Source organism: Capra hircus, chromosome 4 (genome assembly GCF_001704415.2).
Source record: "Capra hircus breed San Clemente chromosome 4, ASM170441v1, whole genome shotgun sequence".
In the NCBI taxonomy this organism is placed as follows: Eukaryota; Metazoa; Chordata; class Mammalia; order Artiodactyla; family Bovidae; genus Capra; species Capra hircus.
In genome coordinates, this window is record NC_030811.1 from 401,560 (window position 1) to 422,280 (window position 20,721).

The window sequence follows — 20,721 nt, forward strand, 5'->3', positions numbered from 1 at the left end:
CGGGCATGGCCGTGCCAGGCCCTCCCTCCCCCCACTCCCCTCACACCCCCCCCCACCCCCGCCCCAGTCCCCAGGACAAAACTGCCGCACTCCAGTCTACTCCAGGCTGTCTCAGGGCCCCAGAGCAGTTTTCATGATGTTTGCGTGGCCAGCGTGTTCTTCTTTCTTGGAGGGGCGTGGAAGCATTTCTCAGACCACTCCCTGCTCAAAACTGCTTTAGCCTTTTTTCTGCAGGGGTTGTTTTAATGACAAAGAAAGCACTTTCTCAGCTATTTCTAAGTAGGTTTTTTTTTTTTTTTTCCTCTACCCCTCCACTTATTTTCTCCAGTATACAGGCCCCATCATGGAGAACTATAATTATAATCCTCGCTTGGGAGACTCTGTGGAGAGGGGCCAATTAAGGAACATTGCGTGCCGGATCCTTTGGGCCAGAAGGGGAAGAGAAAGGTGGGCTTCTGAGGCTCTGAGCCTGGAGGCCTCCGGAGGGTGGGGTGCTAAGGGATGAGCTCGAGGTTTCGGGCTCTGCGGGTGCTCCTAAGGCCAGCGGGGGGGGTGCGCAGGGGTTTCAGAGTGTCCTCACAGCATGAGAGCCTGGGCCACACGCTTCTGTGGAAGCTTTCTCAGCACGGGGTGGAAGAACCGCAGACACAGAGTAGATATACAGTAAGAATACCAGCTGGCCTGGGAGAGATTTTACTTAGAGTTGTCAGGAGTTGCTAAGTCGTGTGTGTGTTTTTCCCTTAGGTTCATTTTCCGGACACTGAGAGAGCAGAATGGCTAAATAAGGTAGGAGAAGAGTGCACGAAACACCAGATATCAGCGGGGATTCGGGGGTGAGATGCCACCTTCCCATATTTGGGGATTTGGATGTTGACAGTATGTGAGCGCGTTTGGACTTAGCGCGTTGGCTTCTGCTCTCAAAATAACTGAGACGTTACTTTCCTTTCTAAGCAATGCAGACTGTGTCTTTGACATAGAAAGCTAACAATACTCTCATAGTTGGACATTTGGCCCTGTATCTCCTCACTTTGATGGTAGTCGTAAGTGAAAATTTTAGAACATTCTTACAAAGAGGGGAATAACTCCCAAGAAATCTAGCCTTTTTAGAAAGGTTATGTTTTTAAATCATTATACTTTGAAGTAGATCTCTCTTCTCTCTGTATTTTATATATCCTTAGAATTGTAAAAACTAATGTAGGTAATGATTACCCGTAATGTAATCACTGGAAGTTAGTCCATCCTTAAAGACAACTCATCAATGTTTGCTAAGAGCAACACAGTTTTAGGAAGTTTTTAGCGCTGAGTTGAAGCTACAGGATTATCTGACTGTCTGTGCATACCAAGTTGCTTCAGTCACATCCAACTCTTTGACCCCATGGACTGTAACCCACCAGGCTCTTCTGTCCATGGGATTCTCCAGGCAAGAATATTTGAGTGAGTCGCCATGCTCTTCTAAAGGGATCTTCCCGACCCAAGGATTGAACCCTCGTCTCCTGTGGCTCCTGCGTTGCAGGCAGACTGTTTACTGATGGGCCACTGGGGACGCCCCTTTCTGACTTGTTAGTAGTGACTAAATGTGCTGATGTGAATAAACAGAACATTCAGCTAGAGCACCTGATTCCTGCAGTATGCTGGTCAGTTAATCAATAGTTCATTGTCATAATACATTTTTAAATTTTAGATGCTGTTTTTGCCTAACAAAAAAGGACGCCCCCCCACTTTTGCCTTTCAAAAATTCTGGTAAACTGTACGAGCATGATTTTTCATAGTGATTTAGGTACTGTACTATTTATTCGAGTGAGTGAAAGTTGCTCAGTCATGTCCGAGTCTTTGTGACCCCACAGACTATACAGTCCATGGAATTCTCCAGGCCAGAATACTGCAGTGGGCAGCCTTTCCCTTCTGCAGGGGATCCTCCCAACCCAGGGACTGAACCCAGGTCTCCCGCATTGCAGGCAGATTCTTTACCAGCTGAGCCATGTTTAACCTGAGCTCCTTCTCTTTTCCAGACTGTAAAACACATGTGGCCTTTTATTTGCCAGTTTATAGAGAAGTTGTTTCGAGAAACCATAGAGCCGGCTGTGCGGGGCGCACACGCCCACCTCAGCACCTTCAGCTTCACGAGGGTGGACCTGGGGCAGCAGGTATGTTTCCTCCCCGGCTCTCTTACCTGCGCGCCACTGGAGAGAACACTCAGCCACCTCAGGTTGTTCTCTGGAGCGAGCTGTTTCTGGAAGGCTGGCTGTGGGCGCACGTCCCCCCCGGTCTCCTGTCTCGGGGTCTCTGCTCTGTCGGGACCTCGCCTCCTTCGTCTGCTGGGGTGTCTCTGTCAGTCCAGGTCCATCTGCGGGCCCCTCGACCGCACATTCTGCCGTCACAGTCACCTTCGTGCTGTCCTGCCGGCGGGGGGCTGCCGTGGAAGCTCACTACTGATCAACACAAGTGGGAAGGAGCCCCCACCCCCACCCCCGTGCTCCAGAGCAGCAGCTCGGGGCTCCAGTGCTGGGCTCGCAGCCCCGCGTTAGTGACACCGTGAAGGGAAAGGTGGACTTTGTTCTTGGAATCGAGTTATGTGCAGAGGGTGGCCGCTAACTCCAGCACTGCTGGAAGCCTCGGGACCGCCATAACAGCTAGTTTCCTTTTTTATTTTTTTAAGTCAGTGTTCACAATAACTAGCAACCGCTGAAGGTAGCACTTTTTCTATTGAGGCATAATTGACACATAACTTTATATTAATTTCAAGGTAACATTGTTTTTATGTCTAATAAGAGTTCAGAGTCCAACAGTCCTTTTTTTATTTTTTGGCTACACTGCGACCCTGCAGGATCCTAAGTCGCCAGCCAAGGGTCACGGCTGTAGAGCCCCACAAGCACCTTCCCCGCCCTGCGAGCACCTTCCCCGCGCTGCATCCTGATGCCGGTGCTCCCGCCCAGCGGCAGTTCAGCGGGGCAGAGGACCGTGACCCCAGCTGTGCCCCTGCCCCAGGCCCCCTCCCAGCCCACACTCCCAGGTGTCGATCGCCTTTCCTTGTCGAGGTCCATCTTCTTTGTGCGCAGACAGGTGTGTGTGTCCTGCCCAGCTGGGTCATGCAAGCTGTTTGCCCTCCTGGCTGAGTCTGCAGCACACTGCCATTTTGGATGTGGCCCCTGTCCAGCTCGTGGGGCCAGCGCAGGACTCCTGTGGGACACTGCCTCTCATTCCCCCTTTTCCTCAGTCCCCTAAAGGGACCACGACAAGTGGGAATGCAGAGTTAGAAGCCGGAATGCCACAGGAATGCGCAGTGGGGGTTGCCAGGTTTTCTGTGAGGGGCAGGTGGTGAATAGCCAGTGTTTTGACAGCTGCAGACGCTTTCGGGGGCGTGTCCTCCCTCGCCCCGCCCCCTTCTCCTCCTGTAAAATAACAGTCTCCAGCCCGCAGGCTGTGTCTCTCGGTCAGGCGCGCTCACGTGCGTGCACATCTGGAATTCTTGCTCCAGCTGAGTGTGTCCCAGAAAGAATTACATTTATGTTTGTGTGTGTGCTTCCAACCTACTGCTGACAAAGGGTGGGGATGTTGAGAGCAGCGCAGGCCTGGTCAGAGAGCTCAGTGTCACAGGGCTCTTGGACTTCTACTAGGAATAGGGGGCCCAGGCGTCTGATGCAGGGACCCTGCAACCTGGGGTGGGGGCAGCGTGGGCTCGGAGTATGCTCCTGCAGCCGACTTGGGGGGTCAGACTTCAGGACACCCACACCTTTGGCGTGGGCGTGGGGACCCAGTGGTTCTTCAGCTCGAGTTTTTCGTGCCCAGCTGTCATATTGAGAACTTTCTTAGAAGGGGTCTCAAATCTGCAAATTGAGAAACGATTCTGAAATGATGTTGAAATATATTTATTATTGTCTGCCTTTTCTTTTTATAGTCATTTGATTCTCACCTTGTTGCCTGTATTATCTGTTGAAAATATAGCTAATATTTTTGATTCACTCAAAAAGTCCCATTTTTATAAAAATATTAAAAAATAGAAAGTTATGACATAAAGATAAAATGAGAAGAACTTCTGTTTTAGACAGGGTATTAAGTGTGCGGGAGGGAGCGGGTCAGAGTCCCCTGGGGGAGACAAGGACTGAGGGCCTGGGGCGGGAGTGAAGCCGGGCCCGGGCCCCGGCCCCGGCGCCTGCTGAGCTAGGCAGCGTTCTGTGGCCTGCTGGCCCCGCGCCCTGTGGGCCGCTCTCAGCCTGCAGGGCCCTCCTGAGTGCCTCACAGATGAGGGTGCTCAGGGCCAGAGGCCCCGGCGCACTGGGTGTGAGACGACAGCACCTTGAAGCAGAGTGTTCCTGCCCAGGCCTGGGACCCAGGCTTGTTTTCTCAGCTCTACTGGGTCATGGGGTTGGTGTTCTTCACCCTTTCTATGTTTTAAAGAAGCCAATTTTTGTTTCAGCCCCTCAGGATCAATGGTGTTAAGGTGTATACTGAAAATGTGGATAAAAGGCAGATTATTTTGGACCTTCAGATTAGGTAAGTTTGTGTGTTTGTCATCGTTAATGATGTGTGATGTCACTTAGCTATGCCCATAAAGTAGAGAATGTAATGAGCGCATATCTTACTGCTATTTGATGGAATTGGACTAGCTTCTTGTTGAGGATCTAAACTTAGCTCTTTCTGGTTTTAGTTCCTGATAGCTTAGATAATTGCCATTCGAAGAACATGTTAAATAAAAAAAATAAAGGCACTACGAGAAAACTGCAGGCCCTTTTCCCTAGTGAACACTGATGCCAGAGTCTTCAAGCAAATGCTCGCAAACTGAACTCAGCAGCACAGTGAAAGGATTATACACCATGACCAAATGAGATTTATTTCCAGAATGTAAGAATGATTCATCATAAGTGATTGATGTAATACTCCACATTACTAAGAGTGAAGGGGAAAACCGCCTAATCATCTCAGTTGATGCAGAAAAGGCGTTTGTCGAAATCTAGCACTTTCATGATAAAAGCATTTAGGGCACAGACGTCAGCATGATGGGCTTGTTTATTGGGCTTGGAATGCTTGGCATGTGTCCCCAGCAAGTAGCACGCTCAGTGGTGAAAACCTGAAACCTCCTCTGAGCTCAGGAGCTCGGCAAGGACCCCCCTGTCACCACTGTTGTCCAGCACGGCACTGGAAGCTCTTCCAGAGCGACTAGGTATGAAAAAAACAAAAGGCATACGTTGCTGGAGAGGAAGCAGTAGTAAAGTAGAAGGATGCAGAATCAGTGCAGAGATTCTATAGCAATAAACAGATCCAGAAAGGAAGCTAAGAAAGCGGCCTTTACGGGGGAACCAAGAAGAATAGAGTACTTAGAAATTAACCGAAGCGGTGAAAGGCTTATGCAATGAATACTACGAAACATTGATGTGAAAAATTGAAGAAGACGTAAATACACAGAGATACAGCTCATGTTTGTGGTTTGGAAGACTTAATATTGTTAAAAGCCAACACTAGAAGTAATGTAAAGAATCAGTGCAATCAGATATATGCATATAGTCAAATATATGATAAAGGATTGAGATCCAGAATATATAAAGAACTGCTATAACTCAACAACAACAACAACAGCAATACAATGTGATTCAGAAATGAGCAAGGGACTGGAATGGACGTTTCTCCAAAGCAGACAGACTAGTGCTCACAAGCGCATGAGGGGTGCAGACGCCGCTGCTAAAGCCACTGCGAGGCGGCGCCTCACACCCATCAGACTGCAGCTATGAACCCAGAGTGGTGAGTGAGAACGTGCAGAGGTCGGAAGCCCGGCACACTGATGGTGGGAATACAGAGGGCACAGTTGCTGTAGAAACAGAGTAGTCGCTCCTTAGAAACAAGAAACAGTCACTATACGACCCAGCACTTCCACTTCTGGGTGCAGACCCCGAGGAACGGGGGTCTGACTCCCAGAGGGGCAGTTGTGTACTTCAGCCCACGGCCGTTTTCTTCACGATAGCTAAGACATGAGGGCGACCCGTGTGCTCACTGACTGTTGGACGGGTAAGAAGGCATGTTGTGTGCGTACAGGGGAGCATCGTTCAGGCTGTACAGAGAAGGAGATCCCACAGTGGGCCGTGTCCATCCAGCTACGGTGGGTGCACGGACCTTGGGGTCATCATGCTAAATGAAGCAGGACAATCACAAAGAGATGGTGTGTGATTCCCCCCGTCGGAGACCTCTTGAGGAGCAGACCCACACAGACAGAGAGCAGGCTGCAGGCTGCTGGGGAGGGGAGGATGGAAGTCACTGAGTGATGGGCACAGACTTTCAGTTTTGCAGGATGAAGAGAGTTCTGGAAATGATGGTGGTGATGGTTGCACAGCAGCCTGAATGAGCTTAATGCCACCGCCTTGCACTTTAGAATGCGTGAGATGGTAATGTTATGTATATTTTACCACGATAAAAAATAATTGGGAGAAATTGACTAGGGATCTGCCAAGTGCCTTCCCTGGTGGTAAAGGGCTTCTCTGGCTCTTGTCTTTGTCCTTCAAGAAGCTGCTTATGGCTTTGTGAGGCCCCTGCCCAGCTGTGTGCCAGCTACTGACTGACACGGCTCAGCAGGGTTGGTTTTGTTTTGATTAAGGGTCATTTTTTTTTATCATGTCATCTTTGAGTTTCTAAAGTGTATTAATGTAGTAAATGAACAGAGTCCGTACCAATTGCCTTTATTTTAGAAAGAAACATAGAGTGTTACGATGATGTAATATGATGGGAAAACTCTGCGTCTTCAACACATTTGGCACCACTGCAAATACTGCTGTCATGAGTGGAGTAAAAGAGGTGGCCCTGTGTTTGTCTTGGGGTCAGGTGCACCTGGCAAGGCTGTCCACAAGGCTGAGGGTGAGCTTCAGGGGGTGGGAACCTTGTTCTCTCATTCCATCACCGAGGGAGCCCTTCACACACGTCTGTTAAGCAAACACTGAAATGAGTCTGTTACCTGATGTCATTTTGAAGACTGCAGTCTGGCTTTTGTGGTTTCAGCAGACACAGCCGTGTATGCAAATTAGGCAGCTCAGATCTTTACGTCTCTGAAGCAGTCTGCATTCTACCTTTCCCTGTGTTCCAGACAAGAACCGTAACTAGAGTACTGCCTGTAGAGCTGGGGAGGGAGTGACTGAGAGAAAATATAACATAACAAGATCCCATCTTAGGGTATGTGGAGAAAACTTGCCATCCGCCATCTGCCTCTACAAGGATGCGGTCCCCAGCCACGTGGTCGCTGCCCTTCCACACCCCTGGAAGGAGCTCAGAGCAGAGACCAGGAATGAGGCCCTCTGTGCTCTCGGAAAACTGGCAGGACTGACTTTCAAGCAGTTCGGTATTTTCAAGAGAAGATTTTATGAGCCCAGTTTCTTTCATCTTCTCATAGCTAGAAAAACTCTACAATCCTTAACAAAGATGTCTGCTTCTTGTGACTACTAGCAGCCTCCTGCTGAAATGTGCCCTTGATTGTGTGCACCTCCTTCACCAGAAGAATCTATAGGTAGTGACTGTTGAGAGACACAGGAGAGCGACTGTTGGCAGACTTCATCCCAGATGCCTTCTGTTGATGTTTTGCTCATGTGCTTGGACACTGTCTATTGTGGACACTGTTCCTCCCGATGCTCCAGGGCAGGAGCAGGATGACCCACTCCCAGAATCAAGGGTGGGCATCAAACCATTCAGGATCCACAAAAACATCGTGGGCCTGTCACGTTTTTAAGAAGATAGGCAAAGCCTTACATGCAGCGTCACACAGCGTTCATGGGTGTTCACATTAACGATTGAAGGGACAGTCGCTGAGTAAAACTGATACCTCAAACAGGTGTAACGTCTCTGAGGGCCTGAGCACTGCTGGTTTCTCACGGTGGGGGAGCCCGGGCACATTGTTTGTGATGAAATATGACCTAAGCTTTGTATATGTTTTAAACAAACAGAGTTATTTATGAGACAAATGAAAACTATACTCCATCAAGACACTGCTCCAGAAGCTGCCCTTTGAGAAGTGACATGCTGAGCCTGGGGGCTGCGGCTGCCGCGGCTAGAACCCTGGCCCGGCTGGCCTGTGGGTTGCAGCCCGCCTTGCCCTCCGTGCTGAGCCTGCGGGTTGCAGCCCGCCTCACTCTCCGTGTGGCCGTGCTGAGCCTGCGGGTTGCAGCCCGCCTACAGCCCAGCTTTGGTGGCTTTACTAGCACTGTGTTCAGATTGTAGAGCCTGGGTCTGTGATTGTGAAGAGAGTGTAATCAGAACTTTTTCTTTGCTAGTTTTGTAGGGAATTGTGAGATCGATCTGGAGATCAAGCGCTATTTTTGTAGAGCTGGTGTGCAGAGTATACAGGTAAGGGTGTTTTTTTAAGTTTCATTTTATTTTCAGATGCTCTGTGCTCTATTCAGAAAGAAAATTGTGAAGTTTTTATTAACTCAGAATTTCTTTGAAGTTAGAGAAACCTGAAGTCATATGCTCAGGAGTCACTGTCAGGATCTTGCATCCTCCTTTTGAGTCAATAAGGGCCTGTGAAATTATTTCCATTAATGTTTTGTTTTCCCATTTAAATTTAGATTCATGGTACAATGCGGGTGATCCTGGAACCATTGATTGGAGACATGCCCTTAGTAGGAGCTTTGTCTATCTTCTTCCTTAGGAAGCCAGTAAGTCGAGGTTTATTTCATTCTCTTCTTCCCATTCACTGACAAGAATGTGTACATACCAAAGAACGGAGTGAAGAGAAAGAGCTTATCTCACTTTATTCCCTTTGAGGCATGAATCCTGTATGTTTTCACCTCTTTATGCTTTAACATCTGATAGACAACTTTTTCCTCATAAAACTAATACGTTTGGGAATTCCCTGGTGGTCCAGTGGTTGAGACTCAGTACTTCCACTGCAGGGAGTGAGGGTTCTATCCTGTTCAGGGAGCTAGATCCTGCATGCCGCATAGCCAAAAAATAAAAATAAAGTTATAATATTAATTTCCAAATGAAATTTTAGTACTCAGAAAAGCAGGATGTGGCTGTGAGAGGTTGAGAATCACTGGTACCCTTATATGGTGAATTACAGCCCCTAAGCACAATCTTCAGAGAAAAGGGACTTTTTCGGTCACTTTCATCTGGAAAATAGGAGAGCACAGTTCCCTGCCGTCTACCAAGTCCTTCCCCACCCCGATGAAAAACAAAGATTTTGGGATTTTGACTAGATGATTTAGACGTATGGGAATCTTTTAATTTGAAACTCTTGTACATTGTTTTGCTTGTTGATTTGTTTAGATTAGCTTTGATAATGTGCTACTTGCTTTATAAAAAACAAAACTGCAAGTTTCTGAAGTGCTGCCCTCGTGGAGCGCATGGACGGACGCGCTGCCCCGTTTCAGGCTTAGTGATGGACGCAGGCCTCCCAGCCTCACTTCCCACTCTCGGTTCCTCCTGTTCTTTGATCAAACTGCCATCTCCCGCCACCGGTCTCCATAGGTGACGGTCCCAAGACTCCCACAACCAAGGTCCACAGATGCTCAGGTTCCTTAGTAAATGGCGTAGTGTTTGCTCATAACCTCTGCACAGCCTCTTGCATCCTTTAAATCATCTCCAGATCAGTAGTGACACCTAATACAGTGTAACTTCTGTGTAAATAGTTGAAATGTAAATGATATGTAAATTGTTGCCTTAGGGCAGCAGATTGAAGTTTTGCTTTTTGGAACTTTCAGGAGTATTTTTTCCTTCTGAATGCTTCTGATCCATGATTGGTTAAATCTGAGGAGATGGAGCTGGAACCCTTGGACACTGAGGCCCAACTGGTTTTGATTTCTGTAAGCCTCAGTTTCCCCATCAGTAACGTGGAGAGTACAGTAATACCTCCAGTGAAAGGTTAGACGCAACAGCTAAATGTCCGTGGGCCAGAACACTCAGTGTAGTACCTGGCATACAGAAGTCTTCAAGTACTTGACAAAGAAAATATTTCCCTCTATGTAGGTTTAGCGTTCTGGTGGGGTCCTGACAGCAGAGGTCAAGGTTTGGTAGGCTTGGATGAAGGCTCTGCGAAGAGCCGGGGAGACCCACTGTCTGCCCTTGGACATGTCCCAGAAATTGGTGGCCACCCACTCATGCTGACTTGACATTATTGGCGTTGCCTCTGTGGTATACTCTTGAGGGTGTTTCAGAATCCTTAGGTCACATTTAGGTTCATCTCAGGAGTGTGGATTAGACTAGACTGAATCGGGAGGCCTTTTCTAGAACTTCTCCAGGAGGTGGTCTGGGTTCACTCTGAATGTGTTTATCCGAGGGGTCCTCCCCAGTAGCAAAGCACATGTCTTCTGAGTCTGTGATCCACAGATTGAGTTTCTTCATCTATAAAATGGAATTAATATCTTCCTTTAAGAGTGATTGTGAAAAGAAATTGAATCCATCTAGCTAGGACGCCAGCAATTGACGTTATTGTTTAGTCGCTCAGTTATGTCTGACTCTGCGACCCCATGGACTGCAGCACGCCAGGCCTCCCTGTCCATCACCAACTCCCAGAGCTTACTCAAACTCATGGCCATTGAGCCAGTGATGCCATCCAACCATCTCATCCTCTGCCAGCCCCTTCTCCTCCCGCCTTCAGTCCTTCCCAGCATCAGGGTCTTTTCAGATGAGTCGGGTCTTTTCAGATGAGTCTGCTCTTCGTATCAGGGGCTAAAGTATTGGCGCTTCAGCTTCAGCATCAGTCCTTCCAATGAATACTTAGGACTAATTTCCTTTAGGAGTGACTGGTTTGATCTTCTTGCAGTCCAAGGGACTCTCAAGAGTCTTCTCCAACCCCACATTTCAAAAGTCTTGGCGCTCTGCCTTCTTTATGGTCCAGCTCACATCCATTCATGACTACTGGAAAAACCATAGCTTTGACTGGATGGACCGTTGGCAGCAAAGTGACGTCTCTGCTTTTTTAGTACGCTGTCTACATTTGTCATAGCTTTTCTTCCAAGGAGCAAGCAGTTGATGTACATTAAGCAAAGGAGGAGGAGGAAGGGGGGCTTTAAAAGCAGAATGAGCATGTCCTGCTGGCTCATGGAGCCCATGCAGGGGCTGCAGCCGAGCATCAGGAACAGGGTGACCGGCGCGTGGCCACTGGGGCTGCCATCCTCTCTCGGGCCTGTTCTGCCTGCTTCGTTCTCTCCCCCCGAGACTGTGGCCTCTGGTCCTTCAGGCCGCAGGCCAGAGTCCCAGCTGCCATGGCCCCAAGGAGGAGTGAGCCTCCCCGTCTCCCTCTATCCTGGCCTGCCCCCCCTTCCAGCTGCACCAGGCACAGGTCCTTGGCCCTGAGACCAGGAGTGGGCAGGACACAGCGTTTGAACGAGGGTCCTGGAGGCTGATCCTGCCACCCTCTGTGGGAAGCAGCAGTGAGGTGATGAGGCAGAAACTGGCAGAGGGGTCCTCGGAGCCCACTGCGCTGAGGAGGGCCCAGAATGGGGCCCCTGGGGAGTTTGGGGGTATTTATCCTGCAGATGTTCTCTGAGTTTCTTGGAGGGGGGTTGATACCCTGCATTATTTCGGAGCTTCTTGCCGCACCGCCAGGGTGCTGGTGCTCTCAGCGGCACCCCCCCCCCCCCGCCCCCGTGTCCCGGGAGGGCCTGGCGTGCTCTCAGCACCCTGTAGCTGTGTGGTGCAGAGGGAGCTCTGCCCTGGCCTCTGTGCAGCCGGTCTGCCTCCCCTGTTTTTCTGTCTTGGCTCTCTCAGGGCTTGCTCCGGCTCGCCTGCCACCTCAGCTGTCTGTGCATTCAGGAGTGACCCTCTTCCCAGCTTGCTGCATCCCAAGTGGAAGCTGGAAGTCTCGGAGCTGTCAAAGCATAAGAAAAACATTCGTGACCTTTATCACCAGCCCAGACCAGCAAATTCAAAAGCTCTGGGGAAGGGCGGAGCCACCAGTCTGTCTGTAACAAACTTCCTGTGCAGGAGGCTGGCCTGCAGTCAGCGCTGAAATGAGCAGTGTCTGTGGGTCCGGATTCTGCTGGACCCACAGGCCCTCAGAGGGCGCTCAGGCTGAGGGTGCCCTGCTCCTGTACCTGCTCAGGCTGCAGAGGCTCCAGGTGCAGGGGGTCTCCGCCCCGCCCCGCCCCCTCGGCCCCGCCCCGCCCCACCCCCGCCCCATCCCTCACTGCTACTTCTCAACCTTCAGAAAGAGGTAATTTCCTGTCCTTTGGAAACACTTTCCACTGGCTCTTCAGTTTCCCAAAGGGAGATCCATCCAGACTGCGGGCTGATGGGGAGGGCACTAATTTTCATTGCTTTTCCTCTATCTGCCCCCAGGGCTGGGTGAACTTTTCTCTCTCACATACCTGGACACCTGTTCAGTCACACACCCTCAGTCTCATCCTCAAACAGTCACTCACTCCTCTCCCTCCACAGCCCTCCAGCTTGGCTCTTGTGTCCTCTGGCCTCCCTTGTGCTCAGGGACAGGCCAGCTCCCCCTTCAGAGCCTTGAACAGGCGTGCCTGGAGCCTGCCTTCTTGCATTCATATGTCTTGAAACTCAACTGAGTCTGTCCTTCTGTGGATTCTTTCTCCGTCCCCCTAGTATTCTGCTTCTCTGAACTTGGGTAGAATTTGGGTACCTCTCATCATTCTGACCAGCGTCCTGCAAGTGGGCGCCCTAGTACCCCCAAGTTTACAATCTAGTTGTAGTCCCTCGACGTGATCGCCCTTTGGGAGGGCCATTGAGAGTTTCTTTGACCTTCTGATTCAGCAACACGCTCCAAGTTCCTGTTACCAGTTTTTGCCCCAGACCCAGAATCAGCCATTTCTTCAAAGTCCCCTGTTCCCTTTAGTGGAAGATACATCCAGAGATCACAGTCGCGGTCTAGGGCGTCCATGGGGCTTCTCTCTTCATTCAGTTGGTAAAGAGTCTGCTTGCAAGACAGGAGACCTGGCTTTGATTCCTGGGTTGGAAAGATGCCCTGGAGGAGGGCATGGCTACCCACTCCAGTATTCTTGCCTGGAGAATGCCATGGACAGAGGAGCCTGGCAGGCTACAGTCTGTGGTGTCGCAAGAGTTGGACATGACTTAGCAACTAAACCACCGGGGAGTCCTATGGAGGTTAGTTTCTCAGGACTTTATTAGAGTTGTTGCTTTTGAGTTTGGGTTTGTCCAAAGGAATCTTGACCCTTCAGTTCACACTTACAACTGCTCACTCCCCAGCTCTGCCACTCGCGTCTGTGAGTAACAGAGGTCATGCAGTTTCACTAGCGCCTTCTACAGCATAAAGCGCAAGTGACTGCGTTATGTGCAGTATCCATCTTGACAGGAGAAGCAGTGTTTCAGTCAGTTCTTTTTACCTGTCCACATCTGTTTAATGGAATCTCAGCCAACTATATAGAAATTATTCTAAGATAAATACCCACTAGCTGCTGCTGCTGCTGCTAAGTCACTTTAGTCGTGTCCGACTCTGTGCGACCCCATAGATGGCAGCCCACCAGGCTCTGCCGTCCCTGGGATTCTCCAAGCAAGAATACTTGAGTGGGTTGCCATTTCCTTCTCCAATGCATGAAAGTGAAAAATGAAAGTGAAGTCGCTCAGTCGTGTCTGACTCTTAGTGACCCCATGGACTGCAGCCAACCAGACTCCTCCGTCCATGGGATTTTCCAGGCAAGAGTACTGGAGTGGGGTGCGATTGCCTTCTTCGAAATACCCACTAGAAAAATGAGCAAAAGAAATACAAAAGTTGACTAAATGGATGGAACATATCCCAGTAATATCAGGAAAAAAGTGAAACTGAAAGTCGCTCAGTCGTGTCCAACTCTTTGTGACCCCATTGGACTGTCCAGTCCAGGGAATGCTCCAAGCCAGAATACTGGAGTGGGTAGCTGTTCCCTTCTCCAAATATCAGGAAATTGCTGTTTGAAATAGTGATAGAGTAACCATTCTTTAACTGCCAAATAGACTGATTTTTAACATCTGTGTTTGGTGTGGCTGTAAAGAAAGTACATTTCATACAATTTTGATGGAAATGTAAATTGGTACAATATTAGAGCAATTAGGTAGTGACATGACTTAGCAACTGAACAAGGTAGTGTATATCAGCATAAAAAATGAACATATATCTTTGACCAGAGCTTCCACTTTTTGAATGCTAGTCTCTGTGAGAACATGTGTGTAAAAAGATACTCACTGAATCATTTTGTTGTTGTTGTTCTTCAGTTGCTAAGTCATGTCTGACTCTTTGCATTCCCATGAATGCACAGCAGGCTTCCCTGTCCTTCCCTATCTCCCTGAGCTTGCTCAAACTCATGTCCACAGAGTCAGTGATGCCATCCAGCCATTTCATCCTGTCACTCCCTTCTCCTCTTGCCCTCAAACTTTTCCAGCATCAGGATCCTTTTCAGTGAATCAGCTCTTCACATCAGGTGGCCAAAGTATCGGAGCTTCTGCTTCAGCATCAGTCCTTCCAATGAATATTCAGAGCTGATTTCCTTTTGGACTGGTTGGATCTCCTTGCAGTCCAAGGGACTCTCGAGAGTCTTCTCCACACCACAGTTCAAAAGCAGCAATTCTTTGGCATTCAGCCTTCTTTATCGTCCAACTCTCATATCCATACATGACTACTGAAAAAACTGTAGCTTTGCATATACAGACCTTTGTCAGCAAAGTGATGTCCCTGCTTTTTAATACGCTGGCTAGTTTTGTCATAGCTATTCTTCCAAGGAGCAAGTGTCTTAATTTCATGGCTGCAGTCACCATCCGCATTGATTTTCAAGCCCAGGAAAATGAAATCTGACACTGTTTCCACTGTTTCCCCATCTGTTTGCCATGAAGTGATGGGATCAGATGCCATGATCTTAGTTTTCTGATTGTTGAGTTTTAAGCCAGCTTTTTCACTCTCCACTTTCATCTTCATCAAGAGGCTCCTTAGTTCCTCCTCACGTTCTGCCATTAAAGTGGTGTCATCTGCATATCTGAGATTATTGATATCTCTCCTTGCAATCTTGATTCTAGCTTGTGATTCATCCAGTCTGGCATTTCCCGTGATGTACTCTGCACATAAGTTAGATAAGCAAGGGTGACAATATACAGCTTTGACGTACTCCTATACAGGTTTCTCACGAGGCAGGTCAGGTGGTCTGGTATTCTCATCTAAGAATATTCCACAGTTTGTTGTGATCCACACAGCCAAAGGCTTTAGCATAGTCAATGAAGCAGAAGTAGATGTTTTTTAGAATTCCTTTGCTTTTTCCATGGTCCAGCGGATGTTGGCAGTTTGAACTCTGGTTCCTCTCCCTTTCTTAATCCAGCTTGTACATCTGGAAGTTCTTGGTTCATGTACTGCTGAAGCCTGGCTTGAAGGATTTTGACCGTAATCTTGCTAGCATGTGAAATGAATGCAATTGTAGAGTAATTTGAACATTCTTTGGCATTGCCTTTCTTTGGGATTGGGGTGAAAACTGACCTTTTCGAGTCCTGTGGCCACTGCTGAGTTTTCCAAATTTGCTGGTATAATGAGTGTAGCACTTTAACAACATCATCTTTTAGGATTTGAAATTACTCAGCTGGAATTCCATCACCTTCACTAGCTTTTTTCATAGTAATGCTTCCTAAGGGCCCCTCAGGATGTCTGGCTCTAGGTGAGTGATCATACCATCGTGGTTATCCGAGTCATTAAGAGCTTTTTTGTATAGTTGTTCTGTGTATTCTCACCACCTCTTCTTAATCTCTTCTGCTTCTGTTAGATCCTTGCCATTTTTGTCCTTTGTTGTGCCTGTCTTTGCATGAGATGTTCCCTTGGTATCTCCAATTTTATAGAGATCTCTAGTCTTTTCCTTTCTATTGTTTTCCTCTATTTCTTTGCATTGTTCACTTAAGAAAACTTTCTTATCTCTCTTTGTTATTCCCTGGTGGTTCAGAGGTTAAAGCGTCTGCCCGCAATGCGGGAGACCTGGGTTCGATCCCTGGGTCGGGAAGTTCCCCTGGAGAAGGAAATGGCAACCCACTCCAGTATTCTTGCCTGGAGAATCCCAAGGACGGAGGAGCCTGGTGAGCCCCAGTTCACGGGGTCACAAAGAGTCGGACACGACTGAGCGACGTCACTTTCACTTTCTTTCTTTGTTATTCTCTGGAGCTAGGCATTCAGTAGGGTATATCTTTCCCTTTCTCCTTTGCCTTTTGCTTCTCTTCTTTTCTCGGCTATTTGTAAGGCCTCCTCAGACAACCACTTTTCCTTCCTGCATTTCTTTTTCTTGGGAGTGGTTTTGGTTATCACCTTCTGTACAGTGTTACAAACCTCTGTCCATAGTAATTCAGGCACTGTCTCTAGCAGGTCTAGTACCTTGAATCTATTTCTCACTTCCACTGTGTAATGATAAGGGATTTGATTTAGGTCATACCTGAATGGCCTAGTGGTTTTCCCTACTTTCTTCAGTTTGAGCCTGAATTTTGCAATAAGGAGCTCATGATCTCTGAGCCACCGTCAGCTCCCGGTCTTATTTTTGCTGACTGTTTAGAGCTGCTCCGTCTTTGGCTGCAAAGAATATAATCAGTCTGATTTTGGTGTTGACCATCTGGTTGTGTAGATGTGTAGAGTCATCTCTTGTGTTGTGGGAAGAGGGTGTTTGCTATGACCATTACTTACAAAAAAGATAAACTGCAAATATTCTAAGTGCTCATCAATAGGAAGGTGGGTATATAAATAATTACGATTTTACCGGAGAAAATTATGACATCAAAAAACATAAGAACAGGCAAGCTATCAGTACCAATAAGGGACAACAGCTTTGATATTTTATAAAGTGAAAATCAAGGTATAGGGCAGCATTTATAAAGAAACAGACTTGTATAATTTGATAATGATAATTAGAAGTAGTTTGCATACTTACTATATTTGCCGTTTTTTTAAAAACAGCTTTTAGAAATTAACTGGACAGGACTGACTAATCTTCTCGACATTCCTGGATTGAAGTAAGTACTCTGTCGTGCCCTGTGGCCAGCTTGCTGATGGCTTGTGCATTGTCGGCGTCGTGAGACGGCCCAGCGGCTGAGCGCCGTCTCCCGGGCCGCGTCTCTGCCTCTCAGGCAGGGCGCTCAGGCTCCGGAACTCGAGTTGCGCCTCAGGCTCTGGGTTGTAGCTGCACGCGAGCCCTGTTGGGGCTCAGTGGAGCCATTTCATTTGTCACGAGGTGTCTTTCCAGTTTTGGTGTTTTAATATCCCAGAAAAATAAAGAAAAGTTTAAAAAGTTTTCACGCTTAAATGTTTCAAGACAAGCCCTTTCTGGCTGCGTTGAAGCTGTGCTGCCCCATCCCTTGCTGCCTTCTCTGCCTTGACGCGTTCCTCCAGGGCGGGGAGGAGTCAGCTCCGACGCGCGGCTGCGGGGTACGCTGGGAGGCTTTGCTGTTCCGCGTGCTCTGGTGTCTGAACAGTGAGGACTGCTGCCCCACGAGCGGCGAAGCCTTCGGGGCACGTCCCTCCTGTGAGGGCGGTGAGGCTTCCTAGTCAGGCTGCAGGCCGTCTGTCCTCCAGGACGGAAGGCGAGAGCAGCAGACCGTCAGTCACCACCACGCAGGAAACTTGCTGCTTCCGATTTCACCGCTGCATTTGCAGGTTACAGTGCGCTGAGTGTTGGCTGCAGTCACGCGTGTTCCTGGTGGACACTTTCTTAATCTGTGGGGCTCTTTTCCCTGTTTCGCTTAGAAAATTGCATTATGAAAGCCTTGGTTCAGGCCGCTTTTTTTTCCTGTTCCTTTGTATGTATTATCTCCTTGAAGTGGCCGTTAGAAAGAATTTTATTTTGTTTCATTATCAGGAAAAAATGAAGGCTTTAATAAACTGAGGCATAGTTGTAATAATAAGACTTTTTTAGGTACTATGATTTTTTGGATATAGAAAAGTACCGTTATTTTTAAAAGATTCTTGGAAAGGACAGCTTTAAAAGAATTTTGTAAAAGGGTTGATTAGGATTCCTACTTTCAAGAACAAACCCAGCTCACTTGGTCTTCATTAAGCAAGTAAAGGTTTTGACACACAGTTTGTTCTTCCATACGCCAAGCGTGTGGAGAGCGCCTGCTCCGGGCGCTGTGTGGCCTGCGGCCGTCAGGTGGCCAGGGGGCCAGGCGCTGGTGTCCACGGGACGGCTCCTGACCCACGTTCCCTGTGTGTGGCTCTGTTGCCAGGCAGGCTCTTGCTGTGAAGTAGCAGCTTCTAGATTCTATGCTGTGGCATGCTTAGCAACCTCAGTAGAAGATTCCAGCAAATGTCCCTCTAGTTCCAGCAAAAGTTCCAGAGTTGACCTCTGTTGGTCTACCTTTCCTTGGACAAATTTTCCTGGTTCTGATGATCAGGTCTGGGTCTCGTGCCCACCCTGAGAGGAGGCAGAGAATTCCTTGAAAAAGTTGCAGTGAAGGACAGGAAGTACCCCAAAGGAAGGGCTCCAGGAGTTGGAGGAAAGGGTGCTGGTCAGTGGCCAGAACAGCAAGTCCCTGCTGTTCCTTAGTGCAGAGGAGAATGTGCGTTCTGCTTGCCTGCCTTCAGTGCCATGACCCGTGCTTGTCAGGCGTCTCTGCAGTAGTGTTGTGGCAGAGAGAGCCGGTGGGCGCAGCCCGCAGCTCTGGAGTCAGTCCCAAACCAGCGGAAAGGGAGAAACGCGCATACACGAGGACACACAGATACACACGTGCAGACGCAGCTTCGGCTCACTTCGTGGATTTATATGATGACAGACTCTGTGTGGCATACCTTCAAGCTATTGTTTTATATATAGATTTCTATACACATATAAAACATTCTTATAAGATTTATATAGGATTGCATATATTGTTAAGAATATATATGCATATATATTAGAAATATAGGTGGAAACAGACACGCCATGCAAAAATGAAGCCATGGTATAAAAGAAATATAGTAAAATATTCCTTTGAAATTACATATATTTATATATGACATAGGGGAAGGAAATGGCAACCCACTCCAGTGTTCTTGCCTGGAGAATCCCAGGGACGGGGGAGCCTGGTGGGCTGCCGCCTCTGGGGTCACACAGAGTCAGACACGACTGAGCGACTGAGCAGCATATATGACATAATTTATATATAATTATGTACATTTCTTGCGATAAAATATATGCATGTGTACTTAACGTAAAACTTGGGCCAGTATTTTGTGAAGATTTTATCAAGTGACAGCTGTGGCAGCCCTTTATCTTGTAAAAGTAAATATTTAATAACTTTGAACCTAACATAATGAAATCTTACCACAAGCTTTACTAAATGAACGTCTGCCTGCTCCCTGCATTGACTGCAGAGCAGAAGCCAAGGTGCGAGGAGGTGGCGGGATGCCTGAGTCACTTCACCTCACCACGCGTATTCGCTCTCCCCGCCACTGTTGAGTGAGGAGCCCTAACTTGAGTGTGAGAGGTGAAGGCTGTAGGTCATGCCCAGGGCCGGGTCAGGAAGACTGGGAGGGCGGAAGGCGTGAGGAAGCTGTGCTGTGTGCTGAGCCCTGCCGCAGTCAGGACGGGGGGAACGGCAGCTCGGGGGATGTGCAGCCCCACTCGGGAGCCGTCGGTGGAGGTGCCAGCTGGGCCTTCTGCTGGGGCACGGGCATCAGCGGGAGGTGAGGCGCAGCCCACCACCGGGGCAGCGAGCAGGTTCCTGAAGCACTTGCGTCAGCAGTGAGGGGCCTTCTGTCTCAGATTTTTCGAAATAAACAAAACTCGTGCTTCTGCAGGGAGATTGCCTGAAGTAAGTGTGCTGGGTGCTAAAGCTTTGAGGGACCACTTCATCGTCAGCTTGGGGAGCACCGATCCAGTGTCCGCAGCTTGCGCCCTCCGAGTCCCTCTGGAGTGTAGACACTGGTTAACTGGCCTCTTCACAAGAGCGGAGCTGTCTGGGGAACGTGGTTCCCACGTTGAGCTGAGAGGGCTGGCCCTGAGCCTCCACGCCTTTGTTGACATTTGGACCCCAGCCTGCAGCGAGGCTCGGCCATCTCTCAGGGCGCGGTAGGACTGTCACTGTGTCCCAGGGAATGTTCTGGCTGTGGTCCCTTACATCTGCCTTGTCTGTAATGCTGACATCTGAGAAGTGCTGGCAAGAAGTAAGTTTCTCCTAAGACTCTGCAGCTCTGGCCAAAGGCTCTCTCGCACAGCCGTCTCTCAGGGCGCGGTAGGACTGTCACTGTGTCCCAGGGAATGCTCCGGCTGTGGTCGCTTACATCTGCCTTGTCCGCACTGCTGACATTTGAGGAGCACTGGCGAGAAGTCAGTTTCTCCCAGGACTGCAGTTCTGGCTAAAGGCTCTCTCGCACAGCCATGCAGCTCAGGTTCTGTGCCTCAGGAGTGGCATTGCAGAGACCCTTGACTCTCCATTTACACACATTTACAAAGAAGAGACAAAAAGGATGTTGAAAGGACATTAGTTTCTTTAGCCCCCACAGCTCTATTCCTGCTGCTGAATGTGCAGTGGCGTATACTGTCTCAGATTGACTACGGAATTCAGTACCTAATAAAGTGCAAAGGAGAATGAACTGTAAACTCTTTTACTTCATTAGGAGCTCTGCATATAGAACAAGAAAGATGAATTTGATGTAATAAATGTGAAATGAGTAAATGCTTGTTTCCATATTCTCTGCATTTTTATGTATGTTTGAAAGTTTATGTTAAAATAAGAAATTTAATTAAATGTATATTCAGTGTTAAATCAATGATAAAGTTATGTGGAAATGTATGAGTGTGATTTAGGACGTTGAGAAATGTAGCCAGAATATTACCTCATGTTCTTAGAATAAATCCCACATAATTGTCA

The 20,721-nt window shown here is 48.4% G+C and overlaps 1 protein-coding gene across 1 annotated transcript in view; it reads left to right on the forward strand.

Annotated features, from left to right (window-relative positions):
- Positions 1–20,721, forward strand: part of ESYT2 (extended synaptotagmin 2) — an 82,689-nt gene that overhangs the window by 35,127 nt on the left and 26,841 nt on the right. Inside the window, exons 2-7 of the mRNA XM_018046633.1 lie at positions 745–786; positions 2,010–2,144; positions 4,415–4,491; positions 8,241–8,313; positions 8,535–8,624; positions 16,832–16,887. Coding sequence (XP_017902122.1) covers positions 745–786; positions 2,010–2,144; positions 4,415–4,491; positions 8,241–8,313; positions 8,535–8,624; positions 16,832–16,887 — 473 coding nt within the window. The remainder of the gene's footprint in view (positions 1–744; positions 787–2,009; positions 2,145–4,414; positions 4,492–8,240; positions 8,314–8,534; positions 8,625–16,831; positions 16,888–20,721) is intronic.